The 18,869-nt window shown below is 40.7% G+C and overlaps 2 protein-coding genes and 1 long non-coding RNA gene across 6 annotated transcripts in view; all 3 read right to left on the bottom strand.

Moving 5' to 3' along the window:
* The window catches only part of Sema2b (Semaphorin 2b), a 58,347-nt gene extending 47,234 nt beyond the window's left edge, over positions 1-11,113 (bottom strand). For 2 of the 3 annotated variants that reach the window (XR_010436879.1, XM_064687513.1), the window contains exon 1: positions 10,859-11,113. The gene's annotated coding sequence lies outside the window, so the exon portion shown is untranslated. The remainder of the gene's footprint in view (positions 1-10,858) is intronic. The other variant, XM_064687512.1, reaches the window with a different exon arrangement.
* A 2,279-nt stretch (positions 11,114-13,392) lies between these two features.
* LOC135432055 (uncharacterized) lies at positions 13,393-15,068 on the bottom strand. Of its 2 annotated transcripts, XR_010436881.1 has the most exons (3): positions 14,644-15,068; positions 14,158-14,510; positions 13,393-13,928 (listed from the first exon to the last, which is right to left on the bottom strand). It is a non-coding gene; the product is annotated as an uncharacterized LOC135432055 (long non-coding RNA). The 2 variants fall into 2 exon arrangements; XR_010436880.1 differs by lacking the exon at positions 14,644-15,068 and having other exon boundaries at positions 14,158-14,620.
* Positions 15,069-16,972: 1,904 nt separating this feature from the next.
* LOC135432529 (uncharacterized) lies at positions 16,973-17,999 on the bottom strand. The gene is made up of 4 exons (XM_064688254.1): positions 17,852-17,999; positions 17,718-17,791; positions 17,506-17,653; positions 16,973-17,085 (listed from the first exon to the last, which is right to left on the bottom strand). Exons 1-4 carry the CDS (start codon positions 17,964-17,966, stop codon positions 16,973-16,975), a joined length of 450 nt encoding a protein of 149 aa, XP_064544324.1. The 5' UTR covers positions 17,967-17,999.
* Positions 18,000-18,869: the final 870 nt, after the last annotated feature.

The following is an 18,869-nucleotide window of genomic DNA, read 5'->3' as shown; positions in this document are numbered from 1 at the left end:
CATGCGTACACAATTTCCTAAATCCTCTGCAAGTCATGGCACGTGGGTAAAACCGCCCGGAAATTTGAAATTTTGTGCAAGTTGAAGAACTCCTTTCTGCTTTTCAAGCTGCTCAAGCAAAAGCGTGTTGGCTGCGAGCCTGGGTATGTGCCTGCTGTTGCTGCTACTGCTGCTGTTGTTGCTCCTGCTTGGAGTGCGTTTGACAGCACGCATGTCGTTGTCAATGTCTACAACGAGTGGTGTTCAGGCGTGTGTGAACTTCCGCACATGCACACAAAAACCCCCACGAAAGCAGAGCAGCAGCAGCAGCCGTAGGAGCAGCAGCAGCAGCGGCGGCGGCGGCAGTCACAGCAGAAATCTTTCAAATATAAGCAATTAGAAAATAAATTTCAACTAAAATTGCCATGGGGCGCTAGGCGCTTGCCAACTCTCATGGCATTCATGGACATCAACCCGACACTTTTGTTGCCGTAAAACCTTTTAAAGTATTCAATAACAGTGAAACTCAAACCAAGGCCAGCTCGCTGCTGCCCCCGCGGTTTTCGACCGTCGCGCTGATGGACATGCCTGCAAATTGAATTTCTCACGCCCCAAATGTATATAAATATATATATATAGATCAAGGGCGTTGGAAATTTGTAATTTTGAGTCAAATTTAAGCAAAATTGTCGGGGAACTTCATTTGCAGGCAGGCATGACGAACACTTGTCTAGAAGCTGCCGTAGAAAAATGTCAAAAATTTTGCACAAGCTCCTTTCAGGGTTCGGGTTGAATTCGTATCAAGTTACTTATTTAACTCGCACCTGGAGTCCCCATTAAGGGAATCAAATTTCATTCAATTGTGTTAAAAGTTCTTCATTGGTTAAATTATTTATTTCATTTATTTATACTTCCAAGCAGATATTTAGAGAAAGCTCAAAATAGGATTCTATTTCTGGACTCAGCAAATATTTATACCCATAAAAAAAAATATTGTTTGAAGCAAATTTTTATGATTTTAAGTAAAGCATTTGTGATTGGAAAAAGTAGATTAAAGTACATTAAAAATACTTACAAATATTTTTATGGGAAATCAACCACAAATATACAAAACTTTACGGATTTCCTTTATGACTATTTTATTTGTTTATTACTGTATTTTATTTTTATTTTTTTTATTAGTCTGTGGTATCTGCAAGCTGCCGCTTAAGCAGTATAAAAATATTTTATTTCCAAAACGAAGTGTCACCAAATTATCTTTCCAGCGATAAGAAACACTTCATATGGAGCACACAAATGCGCGAGGGATCTCAAGCGAGAGCAGCTTAAAGCATTGCTGTGAGATCTAATTATTTAAACACTGCTAAGTAATATAAATTCAATAATCGCATAGAATTTTAATTAACAACTACTTTTGCCAAACGCCTGGCAACGCCGGGCGACATCAAAGGCAACACTGAATGGAAATAGCTCAGGTTAACTCAGTATATCGCTAAATAAAGCCACTTAGCCTACTGTGCTGTCATTTTGAATATTCCCCATTTCGCCTACACACGCTTACCACGGACTGAGTGCCAGAGAAAATTGAATGTCAAATTTTATATATATTTTCATATGTGGCATGAATTTGACATTGAAATTTGCATATGCCATCAATGCTTACATTTTTGTGTTTGTTTTCATGCCCTTTGTGAGGGTGTGCGTGTGTGAGTGTGTGGGTGTGTGTATTTGTGCATGTGCAAAATTTCTACACGTACAAACACCGAGGTTTGGCGGGGTAACTGGCAACTGAAACGGGACGGTAGACAGGGGGCGTGTCTGGGGTCTGTGCCTTTGAAGTGTGCCAGCATGGCGCTTAGCTGCTGATAATCCTTTTTAAATAAATTTGTTGGCACAAATCGTTATGCCGCCCGAGGGCTGTGGCACGCACCTTTTTGCAACCCCCTGCTGTACGCTTAAGAGGTGCGTTTGCTGCGCTGAATAGCCGCCTGTGGCTCGTTGCGTTTTATTTTTTTTGCTGTGCGTTTGCTAAGCATGTTAATACACAGGAAATTAAACACTTATGCGGAAGTCATTGAAAACAACTCCCATACACACAGACAGACGGAGAGACAGCCGGAGAACACATGAAGCACAATTTCAAAGTGTCTGCGCATTCAATTATGCTCAGAGACAACAACGAAATAACTTAAAGGTCTGAGGATTAAAGCAGGGTATTCGACTACATGTCATGCTCTATCTGACTATATCTCTGATATCTTTAGAAATTTTTAAAGTTCTTTTAAATGAAATTCGTAATAAATGCTCGTTGGGAAGAATTGGGCATATCTTCATAAATTTTACACTGAAAGAACATTTATAAGTATTTATAAAACTTTACCGTTCGTTGACTGCCTCAATGAGATAATAATCGAAAGTTATCTGGATATTTTGAGTTGAACCCATCTGCGTTTATTTACATCAAATTTTACTCATAATTTATTGTTTGCAGATCATTTATTATTTTGCTCTAAGCATATACAAAATGGTATTTAATTAGTTTCCCAATTAAAACGTTTCACTACTAAAATATTAAGCTACTTCCATCGGAAAGGTGTTGTTAGATGGCGTACTTAATTGAAGGCAAGCCTTCATAGAAAATTCCTTTACTATATGACACAAGACCTTTCTCATAGGTTCTGTGTACACATTAACCTTTAATTAAGACACCTTAGGGTAGTTGCTACAGGGTATAAACAGCAGTAATAAGTATACAATGGCCACAGTCATGTTCGTAAAGTCGATTATTATGTGGATGTAAAGTTGTTGAGCATGAGGATGATGATGATTATGTTGAAGTTGACGCGACCCACCGACACACACACACACACACACACACAAACACGCAGGCAGAAAAAGCGCTTTAATTGTATGTGAGTGTGTCTATGTGTGCCCGCATTAGCACAGTTAAATGAGTGCAGCATCCAGCCAGGCAGTCACCCAGGCAGACGTAATCCCGAATAAAAACGCACTAACCGAAACAAAAACCCACAGTCCGTGGAGAAATTCATTTAGTTTGCACTAACACGCTGTCAACAAAGGGCAAGGGATTGAATGGGGTGCAGGGGGGGGGGGGTGGCATGGGGCCAGGGTGTGGTGTGTGTTAGGGAATACAGGGTTACGGCGAGGACTGCCTTTTTAGAGGTGGGTGCTTTCACAACGAACTTAAGCGATTTTGCATTTCATTACGTTTTTGCTTGGCGCAGACGGGAATTCCGCTATGAGTGTGTGTGTGTGTGTGGGTGTGTACGTATTTTGGTGGCGGACCTACAAGGACGCAGGAGACGACAGCGACGACTTTGGGGCTCCCGTCGCGTTCGGCTTGAAGATAAACAAAATACATAATCGTATACATACAAACGCGTACACAATAATGGCCAAAAAGGGGTTAAAGTGTTTCCTGCCTAACTGCCAGACGGATGAATTTCTGGCTCCTTTGTTGTTGTTGTTGTTGTTGAAGCTGCTGCTGTTGTTGCTGCTCGGGGTACTTAAATACTTTGAAAGCGCATTGTAGCGCAAAATGAGGAGCAATCGGCACAGATTGACCCCTCGGATTGCGTGTTGTGTTATAAGATAATTGCTTTAAGAAACCGAAAAGCAGCAGCAACAACAAAAAACACAAAGAACAAGCAAACATTTTTGGGGGGCGTTTGATGATTGACACGGTACCAAACAAACTTAATGAAAAGCATAAATATTTAAGTCCCCGTGAAAGCGGTCTGGCTAATAAAGCTACTTTTGGCTAGGGTTAAACCAAATAACGAACCAAAAAGTTTATACACAAAGTCTGGAGTTTGATTCACGCCCATCTTCATGAATTGGAAGCGCATTTTGATTGTATAAGAAAAGTATTTTTCATTGGCAGCCAATTAAAAGATTAGCTTTTCACACTTTTCTAGTTACTAATAAATATGTGTAACTGAACTATACTTTATTTTTTTCTATTTGTTAGCAGTTTTACTATATCTAAATTCAATTCTTATCTATTTTTAAGAATAAAGACGTAAGTGCCATGTAATAGATGAGTTTATAGTTAAGGTAAAATTTATCCTCATGACAAAAATTGCCATAAACAAAACAAACAAGTAACTTAAGAATTGATTGCATTATCTTGTATGTTAAAATCTCTAGTACAAAATAAATGAAATGCAGATAAGTAGGTGCATTTGGTATATTTATCCTCACGACAAATATTGCCATGGACAAAACATATTAATATAGTTGATTGCATTAAATTGTATCTTAAACTCTATTGTGCAAAGTAAATAGAAGGTAGACGAGTTTATGATAAAGGGAAGTTTGTCCTCCACAACAAATATTGCCATGAACATTGTAAAATAAATAATAAACTTAAAAATTGATTACACTATCTGGTATCTAGCATTCTCCTGTGAAAATTAAGCCAAGTAAGCCATTTGCTATGTATCTACTTTATAAGCTTACTCAACTATAATTTATCTCACTTCACTAGCCCAACATTCGCTACTTAATTGCCAACGGAGAATGCAATGATTAAATTCGGAAAATTTGGCTTTTATGTGAATCTGCCTGTTTTCAAATAGACTAGCATACTTCAGGCCAGCTGAAAATAATGCCAAAAATACAGAAATGCTCGTAACTTTGAGCCCCCTAGCTCACATGGGAACAAGCCTCTTAAATTGTGCAGGCCTCATTAAGCCCTAAATGGCGATATTACAGCGATTTACATTAGCTGCGCTTTAAAATCAGAAAACCCAGACAAGGACATGGCAGAGAGGCAGGGTGGCGAGGAGGTGATGGAGGAGCAGACATCGACATCGATTAAATTGCACAACAGAATGAAGCAATAAACTTTTAGAGGGCCAAGCGGCAGCCAATAGTCGAGCGCATACACACGCACACACGCAGAGGGACGGAGGGTTAACGGGCAAAATCAGTAATGCCAGTCAACATTTATAAGTGTGTGTGTGTTCGTGTAAGTGTGTGTGCGTAAAAGCGGGTTAAACGTGTGCGCTTCAAATGACCAAGCGACGTTTAGCAGCCGATAAAGTCATTCAATGTGGCAGCCACAGCACGTGAATGCCGTCGGAGTTCTGAATCTCTCTCTCTCTATGGAGCTGACCTCAGTGGCTGGAACAGTAATGTGTGTATGTGTGTGTGCGTGTTCGTATGTGTGTTGCTCATTTTACGCTTTTGTGATAAAGTAATCAGTTGATGTTATTTGACAAAGGCGAAGATAAATCGATAGATTGGCTGCCAGCTACGTAGCTGCTGTCTTGTCACTGACCAGCCGCAAATATTGGTGTCCAATCGCAATAAAATGGCCGAAACCGCAAAACGTTTATTGATTTTATATGCATGCTATATTAAAGCATCTATCATACGCACTGTGCGCCCAAATTTCGAATGGACATCAATTTCGATGCGTCTGCAAATTGCAATTCAATTTTATTTATGCACGTTTGCGGCAAAATATTTACAAATTCCGATTGTAAGGCGCATATTTTATTTACCTGAACACAAAATGAAAATAAATCAGACACACACACACACAGACGCACAACAAATTTGATGTCAAAACAAAAATCAAATAGTTGTGCACACAATACGTACAAAAACAAATAAACATTTGCCTAGGCAGACGGAAAATTATTGGCATTACGAGTGGCCACGCGAGCTGCCACGCAAATTGTCTAGACAGTGGACCGTGGACATGGCCAATAAAGCAAATGCGAAAATAACCGTACATAAAAATTAACAATGGCGACGACACGGCAGCAAAAGAGTCCGAAAAAAGAAAAACAGGACCTCAGCCCAGCGACAGACGTTGACGGACAATGCAGAAATAGAAACAACCAGAGAGAACGGCACGCCGCAGATTAAATACCCTTATGGACACATGACTGAACTGCATTTATGCATTCGCTTGATTTTAAGCCGACTTTTCCTGTAGGAGCTATATGATATGGAGCTTTAATATATAGTAATCTAGGGTTGATAGGATACGTCGCTTAAATGAACTCAAAAATGCCAAGATTCCTGAAGATATTTTGACAAAAAGTTGACTTTTCCATACACAAACTTATTTTCAGACATATCACATAGAGCTTAGGTGGGATGAACTCTTACATTTCTGCTGCCTGCAATTAAAAGCCGGATCTATGCAAGGCTCCAGGACGATAGATATAAATTAGAACATAGAGACACATACGGACATGGCTTTATCGACTCGACTGTGGATACTAGTAATGAATATGCTTTCTAGATTCGGAAATACCTTCCATGCCTTACACACATTGTGACAAAAATAAAAATACCTTTTGCGAGCGTATAAAAAGTAAAAATAGCTACTGTCTGAACTAGACTACTCACAAACGGAATGAACTGACACTCGCATTGGGTGGGCGGAGCGCGCCTACATTGTATGAATGAAAATCGGAAAATTCTAAGCAAATAACGCTGCGAAAGAGACAAACAGAACAAATGTGTCCGCAAAATGAAAGCAAAACAAAGTTCGAGCCATGAAAATGGACTCGGTTTCAGGTTATTTTAATGCTTGACCACAGTGGATCTGCATGTGCGACTGTCTTTGTGTGTGTGTGTGTGCGGCGGGTCGTGAGTGTATGTGTTTGAGTGTGTGCGTTGTGTGTCTGTGCAGTGAAATAAAAACGCAACAAAGCGCAATCATCATTATCGTTAAAAGAGGCGCTTACAAAACTAGACAAATTGCCACTTTAGAGGCCAGAGGCAAAAGCCAGAGGCACCGAGGCAGCAGATTCAGCGGAAGTTGGCGGCAGCACGGCGTTTGAGCAACGGGCGAGGCGTCTATAATGACCTCTGGGCAAATGCGGCAACAAAGAAACAGAAGCAGTTCGCACACACGCATACATGCGCTTAAAACCAAAATGGCGCACATTAGAGACCGCAGAACGCACAAGAGTATGCTAGAAAAGTGTGCGATGCCAGCAAACCAAAAACTGTGCAACTTGCCAAATGCCAACAACAACAACAACAAAACCAACCAGCAACAAGCTACACAAAATGCTCATAATCAACTGGACTCCGTGCCACAAAAAGGCGAGTTTTGGCCTTAAGCAACAAAAAGCAGAAAATAATAAAATAACAAAGCGAGATTTCAGCATGGAAAGTCAGCAAGTTGCGAGGCTTCTGCACGCTGTTGGGACAGTTGGCTCATAAAAAAGGCATAGGCCAGCACTTTTAGGCTTAATTATAGACACGCACAACAACAACAACAACAACAAGTACAACACACACGGCCCAAATGAGCGATTATGTGTCGAGCTTTGCCAAAGAATTCTTTTTTTTTTTCCTCTTCCATTTGTCCGGTCGCTGGTCAATTCACAGCCATCTAAACACTTGCGTAGACCATTCATTAATAGCGACGATGTTACCAGCTTTTTATACACTTGTTGAGGGTATTTTAATTTTGTCATGAATTGTGTAAGGCTTCAACTTATGAAGTGTATATAAATTCCTGATCTGTATCAATGGACGAATCGATTTCGCCAAGTACTTTGCATATCTCGGAATTGGCTAAATCAAAAGTCATATAGTTGCCATAGAATGGATCTGTCGAATATTCAGTTCTTGCTTATAAATTTTTTTGTTTTTCAGGGCAGTTGGATTAGCACAGCTTTAACGAGTTTTATTGGAAAAACTTTTTTGTCTAGTTCGATTTATGGAGATATCTTAACCATTCACATGCTTCACTTACATTCAAGACAAATATTATCAACATGGGACTTTAATCATATAGGCAGAATTTGTCAAAAATTAGTTTGTAGGAAAACTGTTCTGTTCTCCAGATTTCTCTAACATATCTAGAAGACCAAATGCCATATATGATATAGTTATCATACTTTTCCTATAGTAGAACATTTGAACGGCAAGAAAATGATTGCATAAAAGCACTTCCAAGCTGTATACCTGCAAGGGTATTTAAGCTTCGGCGTGCCGTATATTTAATTGTTTTTTTTGGCTTTCATTTTTTTTCTTTTGTTCATGCAATGGCGACAGCAATTATTGTTACAATTAAAAAACCATTAGGCGTAATTTCGTTTTTCTTCGTTTGGTGTTGGAGGCAAAAACGGGACACGGCATTTCCGGCAAACGCAATGAAAACATTAACTTGGCCAGAAATAGGAATCGATAAGCTCCGACTGCAGGCTTATTATAATTTAACTATTTTGGTGCAATAGAACATTTAATATTTGACTTTTGATTAATTGCGGTCACAGCACAAAATGTTTGTTGCTACAACAGGAAAGTTGGTACATAAAACTTTTGGGCAGCTGAAGGTTCAATAGAAATATACACTAATTAATTTTAGCGTATTGAAAGTAAGCCATAATAACTACCAAAAACAATTGCCAAGCTACATGTGAATGATATTCAAAAAAAAATTAAATAAGTCTTCAGCAACATCATGTTCAGCATAATTATAGCTGCTACTGTAGCTTTATATATCAGTATCTGAGCTGATCAGCTCCAATATATGTACTACCAGCAGCTAAAATAATTATTTTACCAGACTCTTTGCATTGTAGTTCTTTATAGTATGCTTAGCAAATAATTAAAAAATTAAAGGAAAAAAAAGAAAAGAGCCAATTAGGAAATAATAAAATGTTTTCATTAAAAGACATAGAAACGATTTTGCAAAAATGTAGGCACAATATTAAAATAAACCATAACCGAGCATAAAAATGCATTGTGAACATCTATAAACGTAATTTTGTTGAACTTGCAAGAATTGAAATTGTTGTTTCACCTAAATCAAATATGCAGTAATAACAAAGTAATTGCTTCATTCGTATAATGATCAGAAAATGTCTTTGTTGCCCCACTAACTGTCCAATAATTGAATGTGAAGTTATTATTATAAGTGGATAAGTCTTGGGCAATTTACCAACGACTCTACGACACAAGTAGTTGATTACGTGGACTTCTCCCTCGTTCATTGTTAATTTTTGTTTTGTATACCCTAATAGAGGGTATTCTGATTATGCCACGAAATGTTTAACGACAAGATGTTGACTTTGCATAGGTACGCCTTTCTGTACACATGTGCTATTGATAGCAGTTGGTCGGATTGGAATAGTATATCATTTATCTGCCATGGAAATGATCAGTCGTAAGCTCAGGTTTTTTATAAAGAACTTTTCTGTTTTGCAACATCTGTCTTTCAACATGCGTCTGCTACATCGTATTGTTCTATAGAAAGAATCGGTCGAAATGTGAATCTTGTGCAGGGAAAACTTTGCCAAATAATTGATTAACAATATTTTATACAATAAGTAATAAATATATTTTAAATTATGATCGGAAATAAAACGTTTGTATAAAGGGCATATATTTACGAGGGAATTTAATAATCGAACTGCCGAATATAATATTTCGATTTTTTTAGGCTAAAAACCAGTTGCTTATTTATGCAAATAACTTTGTCCTATTATCGCACAATTACTACAATTTGACAAGAATTTAGAACAACTTTTTTTGGTTTTATTCTTTGTCGTACAGAACATTGGAATTGGCATTGTTTTTGTTGGCTGTAACCTGACATGCGATGGCCAAAAAGCGAAGCCGTTGATTGGCAGCTGTCGCACATGCAAAATGCGCGCCAAATTGCCCGCACCTGGAGCCCGCTGCTAAGCTCCAGCCTGGCCTGATTGCCGCTTCTGCTCCTACTCCAACTGCCGGCTGGGTGTCAAAGGCGCTTAAATGCTTTGAGCATGCCGCGATAGTTGGTTGTTTTCACTATTTTCTTGCTATTTTTTGTTGTTGTAATTTTGCTCTGGCTCAGTTTTTGGGGGTTCAATGTTTTTTGGGTCTTTTGAGCTGTGCCGCTGTCGCAGTTACTGCCGCATATTTTCTTTTCATAATGACCAAAAACAGACGATGCGAAGTTTTGCGCAGCCTGAAATGCTTTTGAAGTTCTTTGTCGCAGCCGCGAAAAGGTGCGGGTCGAGCAGGGGATAGCGAGGGGATAGCGGCAGAGCAAGGGCAATGTAAAATGACCTCGCCATGCGATGCGCTGCCCGGTTTTGTTTTTGTGTCTGGCTTGCATTTTGGCCGTTTTCTACGTTGCTTTCTGGTTATTGTTGGGCCACGTTCCGGCATAAGCCAGGTACTGCCGCTGGTTCTGCTTGCAGACTCTGCATTTTTTTTTTGTTTTAGCTTTATTTTTTGTTGCATTTCAGCTGGGTTTAGCCCGCTGCTAAGTGGCAATAACAATTATGTTTTATGCAAATAGAATTTATGTTATGCATTTTTTGTTGCGCTTTTTCATTGCCATGAGCTTAAGTTTTCACAAGCTTGCGCTTGCCCTACGCTGAGCTACTTTTATGTTCGCATAGCAATTGGAATTTATTTGCAATTAGCCTGAGAATTCCCACAAATGATGGCCAATAATAAGAGAGCGAGAGCTATATTGCAAGCAAGTCAAGAGTCAAGCGCCGCCAAGAGCTGGTCCAACTGGTCAGCCAAATGCAAACGACTTTGAGTTCATGAAATGGCGAACAAGACATAAAAAAAAAACGAAATAAAAACAAAACGAGCTGTGCTGGCAAATGCAAACAGGTACAAGACGCAGTATCGAGTACAGACCCATGAATACTTAAGAGCTGAGGAGCTGACGCTGCCAGTTTGCCAGTTGATGCATATATAAAAATTTAAAAAAAAAAACCAAACAAGGGACACTTGATGTTGCACACAACGAGTCAAACTAAATTTCAGGTTGTGGCACACACACACATTAACATTACTTCGATACATATGTGTATATATATTTATGTGGATATGTGAGTTATAACTGATGCTGTTTGTATTTGTATATATTCACCTTGTGTGCGCGCCGCTGGCATGCAATTCACAATTTTGCAGTTCACAATCGACAACTGTCAAAACAATTAATTTTCTTTTTAATTTTAGTTACTGCACATACACAAACACACACAGTCACAATTTATTTGCATTAAGCACATGTCGTATTTTATACTGATGTATTTCTTATTATTTATATTCTACTTGTATTTGGCTAATACGAGTTAATTCTGGTTTTTATCCACACGCCCCATGCAACATGCAACCGTTCCAAACGCGTTTGCAGCACAAACTGAAACTGTTTCTGGTTTCTGCTGCTGCTGTTGCCGTTGTCGACGTTCAAGTTGCCATTGCCGAACGTTTCGCATTCGTCAGCCGCTTCGTCGGGCTTTCGTTCTCTCGCATTCGGCTGCATGGCAAAGACAATAAACCAGTATTTTTTTCACTCTCGCAGCTGGCAACGCTGCCCACGTTTGCGCCATGTTACTGGGTACACTTGCCGGCTTTTTGGTTAACATTTGTTTACGTTGCAGCGCGCAGGCGTTTCGCCCCGCCAGCTGTTAACTTCAATTGGCCACTGTTAAGGCACCGGCAGAATATGTTCCTGCATCAACTACGAACTGCGAGCTGTTTGATGCTGGCATTGCATGTTGGCCAATCCAAAGGCTTATGTTTACACTGAAAACGTAATGCCTCCCCTCAGCATATAGCTGAAGAACTCCGTTTGCCCTCCGCTGCTGGAGCCACATTCATTCCTCTACTCAATTAGCACAGTTGCTCAGTTGCTTTCACACGCGCACTCTCAATTTCACAACGAAAAAGCACATAAATCTAGTGCACAGCACATAAATCCTTAGCCAAAACCTCACACTGTCAGGCAAACCCTGCCCATGTCTATATGGCAATGAGCACTACGAACTAATCGAGCAACGGGCAAAAATAAATTGGAAAACAAAAGGCCACACTGATGACCGCAGGGCTAACTGACAAGCTCCCAGCGTCAGCTCTATGGGCAATAAATTTTTAATAGGGACTGCAAGATGGACTGAAACAGATCTTTGTTTCAGATCATCAATAGCTTAAGTATGGGTATGATTATACTTTCTATAGGCCGAGAAATGCGATCCAAGAAATGACATACAAGTCTGTAGAGTTATCAACTAACAAACATAATTCAAATAAAACGTAAAACGATTGAGAGTTCTTTATCTTTCATAATACAGCCAAATATAGTTGTTAACAAAATTATATTTGCTATAGGTGCTATATAGATTTCAAATTAAAGATATATATGAGCGTGGTTTTAATAAGTTTAACAGAAGTTTTATCAACATGTCTACCTGAACCTAGTACAGACTAACTTTATTTTTCTCTTATATTTTCATTAAATACAAATATAAATCAGCTAAGCTCACGATGCCGTCTATCAATGCATTTATAAAAACTACATGTATAATTAAGCGAGTAGCTTATTTGAGTTGTTTAATCTGACTCTTAATGAGTTTCACGCAATGGTCTGCATTTGATTGCAACATTCCCACTTGCTTATGACTCAATGGTTGATTAATAAATGTGTGCATATATTTCCTTTTATTAAATATTTATTGGAATTGTTCAATCGGAACATAAAATGAAACTATGTGATTTAATATAATATTTTTATAATTATTATGCCGAATTACTAAGCGGAAATATAAATTGCGCAGCGCGTTTTGTGGCACGCAAATCAATTTCTATAAATCAAAGCAACCCGTTCTAATGAGCAACACACACAAATCGAGCAAATGGAAAACGTGCGGCATTTAAATATTTACGAGTATTTTCATGCAGATTGAATGGGGAAACGCTGGCTGATTAATTTGTGGCCAAGTCGAGTGATTGGCCATAAAAAGGAAATCATTAGGCATTAAGACATGTGCATAATTTATGCGCAAATTAATAATGGCACGTAGCCAATCATTTGAATGCCATTTAATTAATTTCGCCACAAACTCCCACACACACACACACGCACACACAAGTTTCAGACAGCTTCAATTACGTATTGCGCGTGTCTCAACAGACTGTTGTGCGTTCATATGTTTTGCCAGCCATCAAAACTGAAACTATGCACATTGCTGGGGCAAGTTAAGTTCAGGAGAGGACATAAGCCACTGGAGCGGTAGCCATGACGAAATACTTCCAAGCGGTTACATACATTCATCAATGAAATCAAATAAATATATCGTTTGAGCCCAGGTAGGAGTCGGATAAGGGCCAGGTGGCTGGCACAGCAGCTTGAGCCGCTGTGCCCCACTGCGATGCACGCATATAAATAACCAATGATGCGGCATTTATCTGGATACGACTTACAACAGCCCCACAATCAGTCTCAGCTTACGAGCCAGCAGCAAAGCAGGCAGCAGTAGCTAAACGGGCCATTGAAACTGAAGACGTCCATTGTTGGCCCGGCTCTTCTGCTTTCTGGGGGCTAAAAGGGATAAACGTTTAGCATGGCCTGCACGATTTTTATACCCTAAGCGCAGTAAAATTGGTTAAGAGAGGGTATATTGCTTATGGCAGGCAGAATGAGATATATATCTTAATATGCTTTACATAGCATCTTTTATGGAGTCAATTGATGAACCCGTATTAAATCTTCGATCTTAGATCTAGAGATAAAATTGAAATGTAGTTTCTTCTTTTTAAACCATGCGACAATTATAGATTTTCAGCCAAGGTTTACCTGAGCTAGAAGCAGCATATTTATGATAGCATAGCTTTAATCTTTGCTTTATGCACACTTAACTACAGGGCATCTTCTAGTCGGCTACTCTCAACTGGAGCACCCGTTACTTGTTATGTAAGGCATGTTGTTGTTGTTGCTGCTACTCGCTTTACCGCCCACAATCTCTCTCTCTCTCACTCTCTGCTTTGGTCCTGCTCGTGTGACTGTTTCGCGTCATTTGCTCTGATCCCAGTGGTAATTTTGTGGGCCGTGCCCATTGGGCCGCCCACATTTCAACTGTAACGCAACACGCTGGACAGCAGTCGAATTTCATTTGATTTGACGCAACATCGTTTCTGCCTTTGTGACTTGCTGGCAGTGTCTAAAGTTGTCAAAAAAGAAATATCCAACTAAACTAACAATAAGTGCCAAAAGGCTGTGCAACAGCAGCAGCAGCAGCTCGACAAGCTCAACAGCTATGCAGCTGCCACACCTGGCAGCAGACCAACTCTGGTTGCTGGCTGCTGTTGGCCCTGGCCCACTTGAGCGTTGCACAATGGCGCTTGGCAGCTTGGCAGTGTGTTAGCTTGTCAAAACAGAATATCGCTTACCAAGTCGTTTGGCAATTTTTCTCAATTTTCACATAGAAACCGAAAAGTGCCCGAGCATCGGAGCATCGGGCATCGAAAGGCTGCGAAATTGCATCTGCAAGTGCCTTCGTCTTGGCAGACTCGCAGCACGCTGACTTGATGTTTGGGCATCCAATTTGAAGTGCACGTCTCCTTTGGGAAGCGGGGGGCCAAAAGCGAAGAGATTTTCACACAGACACACACACAGACACAGGCACACACACACGCACAGAACGAGTCGGCTCTTGTGCTGGTCTGCTTTGGTTCTGTTGGGGTTTGGTCTGGTCTGTTGCTGCACGATTGCTCTTTGGCGATTTGGGAGCTGGGTGCGATGGCTAGTCACACGGACGTGCACAGAAACAAAGCACAAATTGTTGTATGTAATTGTGCGTTACTCATACACATCAACACGCGCCACACACACAAACACACACACACACTCACGCACACATGCGCGGGCTGGCTCACCTGCTGCTGCGTGCGGCGAATTCCATTGCATACTTGCCGGCGCGCGCTCGTTGGCTGTGCAAATAAAAAGTGATATACGCGCGACACTGAATGAATATTAATCGCCTTTTTTGCCCCGGCATCTGGCCATACTGCTGCCACAGCCACAGCCGCAGTCACTACTTTAATAATACCTTCAGCTTGACGCCGGCTTTGGCCCAGCTGCTTGGCTGATTTGGCAGCTTAAATGATTTCCGCCAACGTTTCAATGTGTGTGTGTGTTGGTGTGTGTGCTTAGCTGGAAATACGAGTAAATATGTGTGATTTGTTGAATTTGACAAAATTTATTAGTTTCAGCGCCAGCCTATTGTTTATCGTGTGGGTGCGCTCGGCGCTCCGCTTGTTTTCACAGTCCTTTCAAATACTTGCCCAACATTTTATTGAATTTCATTTTATTCGTCTGCCATTTTGTGTAAATTGCTTTTAGTCTCTGACCCCAACAACAACAAAAAAAGCAAAAGAGCGGCTTTTTAAAGGCTTTTAAATTCAACACTTTTTTATATTTACAGCTCCGAGTTAATTCCACGCACAAAGAAAAAGGCGGCGCTCATAAAATGGGCTGAGGTGTCCTTTTTGCGCAACACTCATGCGAAACAAAACATGTTTTACTTATTATGGCCCACTTCTCCAGGGGGCACGGCTTGTCAAGAGGGTTAACAGCCGGACCCCTTCCCTGCCACCCTTCTCCCCCCCCCCCCTGTATTTTTACAAGTAGTTCGCACCTTTGTGTGGCTTCGACGCTCGGCAAACAAATTTTTGGGCAATTCAATTTGGGTTTTTCATTCCACACTGGTTTTTTAATGAATTTTTTGTATTGGCAATTCTTGCAGGACGGGGCAGTCGCATTAAATTTCAGCAGAGTCGCCGGAGCTGGAGACAGAGGTGTCAACTGCTGCCGGAGTTGTTGACACCTTCGTTTGGCCAATGTGTAGCACTTGGACAGAGTTGCCGTTGTGGCAGACAGTTTTTGCCGTGTTGCCATCAAATTTATAGTTAATTTTCAATTCAGCTGAACACGTTTGAGTGAATGGATTTTGTGTTTTGAGCAGGATCTGGGGGGGCGGGCGTCCAGGTGGCAATGTTGTGTCAAAGCCAAACTTCGCAGACAACAAAAGCTCAGAGGGCAGACAGCCGCGTACACAGTAGCGCCGCCGTGGAGGGGGCTGCACGGCTGCTGGCAGACTGCTATTTAGTGAACGGAAGTTTTGCCCGCAGCTGGATTTGGGCAAGTTTTGTGTGAGTTTTTGCTCAGCTAATTGCAACCCCTCCACAAGCTTGTGAAATCTACGCCTGTGCACCGTAGTGTGGCGCTCTCTGTGCATATGTGTGTGTAAAAACGCAAATAAAAATGCACAACAAAACTAATCTGCAAGTGAACCCGATGAACAGCTCACACATACACACACACGCACACTTTCACGCGCACACACAGACAGACACACAAAAGCAATTTGTTTGCGGCGCACACTATTGTTGCATTATTATTGTTTGTTGGCTGCGTCTGGCCTGGTGGCTGCCCGCCCCTGGCTGCACGCCCCTGCCCAGACGCAGGTCCTTAGTGAAGCTGCGTTGTTGCGACAGTTGCAGCAACACGCAGCACATGTTTGCCGCCTTGTCGGGCCGCGTTGCCACTTTATCCTAACTCGTTTTGCCCATATCTTTTTTTTTGTGCAGGTTGTGTGTATGTGTGTGTATGTGGCCTGTCCTTGCGGTGTATTTAACCTGTCTGCTCGTTGGATTACGACAACTCAGCCACGGTTAGACAAACACACAGACAGAGGGAGACAAACAAACAACAACGCATGTATCTATTCATATGCCACTTTGGTGCATGCCTGCCTGCGAGTGAGTGTCTGTGTGTGGGTGTCGGTGTGTAGGTGTGTATGGCTATACACTGGTAATGCAATACGCATGCAACGTGCCACATACACCGCAACCCCGCAGACGCGTGCCTGCCGCAGCCGCAGCTGATACTGCGACTGGTGCCGGGCTCCACTTCTTTAGCAGACATTTTAACGCTTATTTTAGTTTAGGCTACGCTTCCGGTTACACACTCACTCACTCGCACACACTCATGCTGGCAGCCGCAATGTTCACACTAATTTGCACAAGCGTCGACGTCGACGTCGCATTGCATGTTCTTTTCCAGCTCAATTGCATTTCACACTTAGCAGTTGGCAGCGATTCCCTTCGGCTTTGACTGCCAGGCGTCAACTTTGTTGCCTCCCATTCCAGGGCCAGCCATTAGTCAACGAGGTTTGGCATTTGGTATCGAATACAGCTTTATATTTTATATAATTTCAACTATTTGATTATAAACATATTTTTGAGCATTTGTCTTGCGGTTCCGACGCATTTCTTGAAAATCCTGCAAGACGGCATTTATAAAATAGCACCAGAAACCTAAGCAAATATTGTACATAAGATTATTCATTGCGTGTTAAAAGTGCTCTAGTCGGGTATGCCCGACTGGCAGATGCCATGCACCCAACTCCAATTAGATTTAAACCAGATTTCCACGTTAATATTTACTTTCTTTCTTTTCTTCCCACCTCAACTTTGTTATTGGAAGATAATTTCTTAAATAAACAATTCAGACAGACGCATAGCGGAAATTATATTAACTGCATTTGGTTTACCTTCAACATTTGATATACCTAGCTCCTACAGTCTTCTTAGATCGACGCTCTTTAATATACGGAACAAAAAGAACCAGTAACAGATCTACATGACATTGTCGACTGGGCTGTCAAATAGGAAATTCCTTCTACTTCTTTTCAGTGGACACAAGGTAAAAAAGAAAACATTTGTAATCAAGCCCACCTGATATGATGTAAAGCAACGCAATGATCAGCAGGGAATATTTCGTATCGCGCAGAATGTGGAACCAACAGTTTAGACTTTTATTGACCAAAGCATATACAAAAACAACAGCGATAAGCAGCCAAGGCATAAAGTACCAATGATTACACTGTGAAAAAAAGCCGCAATTTTTTAGAGAACATATTCCATGGAAATAAAAATATACAACTCACTTTAATGGAACCCACACATAGCAGCAAGCTGGCAAATATCTGTAGCAGACATATATGATTCACAAACAGCTGATCTGTAATTTCCTTATCTTATTAATTTGTTATCAGTCTAGGCAAGGGCCTCGCACATTTACCCTGCTTGTACCGCCGGGGCAGACCCTCCACGAACACAATGACAACCATTGAGATGATCAGGGAGAGCGCCGCAATTCCCAGGCGCGCGTTTGTGCTCGAGCACCTTAGACACATTTCGCAGAGCGCGCTTTAAATAACCGAACCTATTGCAGGCAACCCACTTGAAGAACTGAACGATATTGCCACACAAATCCCCGCTGAAGGTACTGACGCATAACCTATTATTATTTGTATGTAAAACTATGGTATTCCTTATCACAATTAAATGCAAATGAGTTTTTTAATGCCACATATAACATATTTGCGATATATATTTTTACACACAAAAAATGAATGAACAGTCATCTATATTCAGCAAAAATTTCTATAGCATATACATATATTTATAACGATCAATGTGGTTTCTTGGTATGATAAGCTGTCTTAATTACCCAGTCATTCCCTCTGATATAGTATCCCGGTTTGATACGGTTAAGCATATATGTTGGGAGTAAAGTAAAGCTCGCAAAAATAGTTATTCAAGCATTTTTCTAGTATTTCTTCCCCTGGAGCTATATAATATACTGCACTATTCCAAGGGGCTCTGATCTAATTGAAGAGCACATCTCCAATAAGTTTATAGTACAGATCAGCAGCATATTATCTTTGCACTTATCGCAAAACTGATTTCAGATGAGACTTAATAATATGTATATCAATGCAATATGCAGGCAAAACCGGGAAAACGCCAGCACAGTGATCCTGAGCCTAATTGTGTTTGATAATTATAAATATGAAAAGTACAACCAACTTTCAAGTATATATAAATTGTGCTAATGTAAATTTCATTAGAGAACAGGTTACCTTGGAGAGAACTTCAAAAATGCCGCTAATGCCTTGACTATAACAATGCATGTAAAGTTTCTATTTCTCCTTTTTTTTTGCCAAGAATGTAAAGTGATTGAAGTGTGCCTGAACGCAGGATATGTGAAAAGTTTTGCCAAAATGTCGGTATACGACATCGTGCTTGGGATAGGA

This window comes from Drosophila montana, unplaced genomic scaffold, assembly GCF_035044405.1.
Source record: "Drosophila montana isolate Dmon_TW-CO22-7 unplaced genomic scaffold, ASM3504440v1 contig_3200_1, whole genome shotgun sequence".
Classification (NCBI taxonomy): Eukaryota; Metazoa; Arthropoda; class Insecta; order Diptera; family Drosophilidae; genus Drosophila; species Drosophila montana.
The sequence above is the reverse complement of the archived record's forward strand: the minus strand, read 5'-3'. Positions and strand labels throughout refer to the sequence as shown.

What these genes read in the sequence shown, in the direction of transcription:
- LOC135432529 (XM_064688254.1), bottom strand. Translation starts at nt 17,966, where the DNA reads ATGTGTCTAAGGTGCTCGAGCACAAACGCGCGCCTGGGAATTGCGGCG. An exon ending in TATGTGTGGGTTCCATTAAA is followed by an intron (nt 17,654 to 17,717) that starts GTGAGTTGTATA and finishes TTTTTTTCACAG; the next exon opens with TGTAATCATTGGTACTTTAT. An exon ending in GTTGCTTTACATCATATCAG is followed by an intron (nt 17,086 to 17,505) that starts GTGGGCTTGATT and finishes ATATTTGCTTAG; the next exon opens with GTTTCTGGTGCTATTTTATA.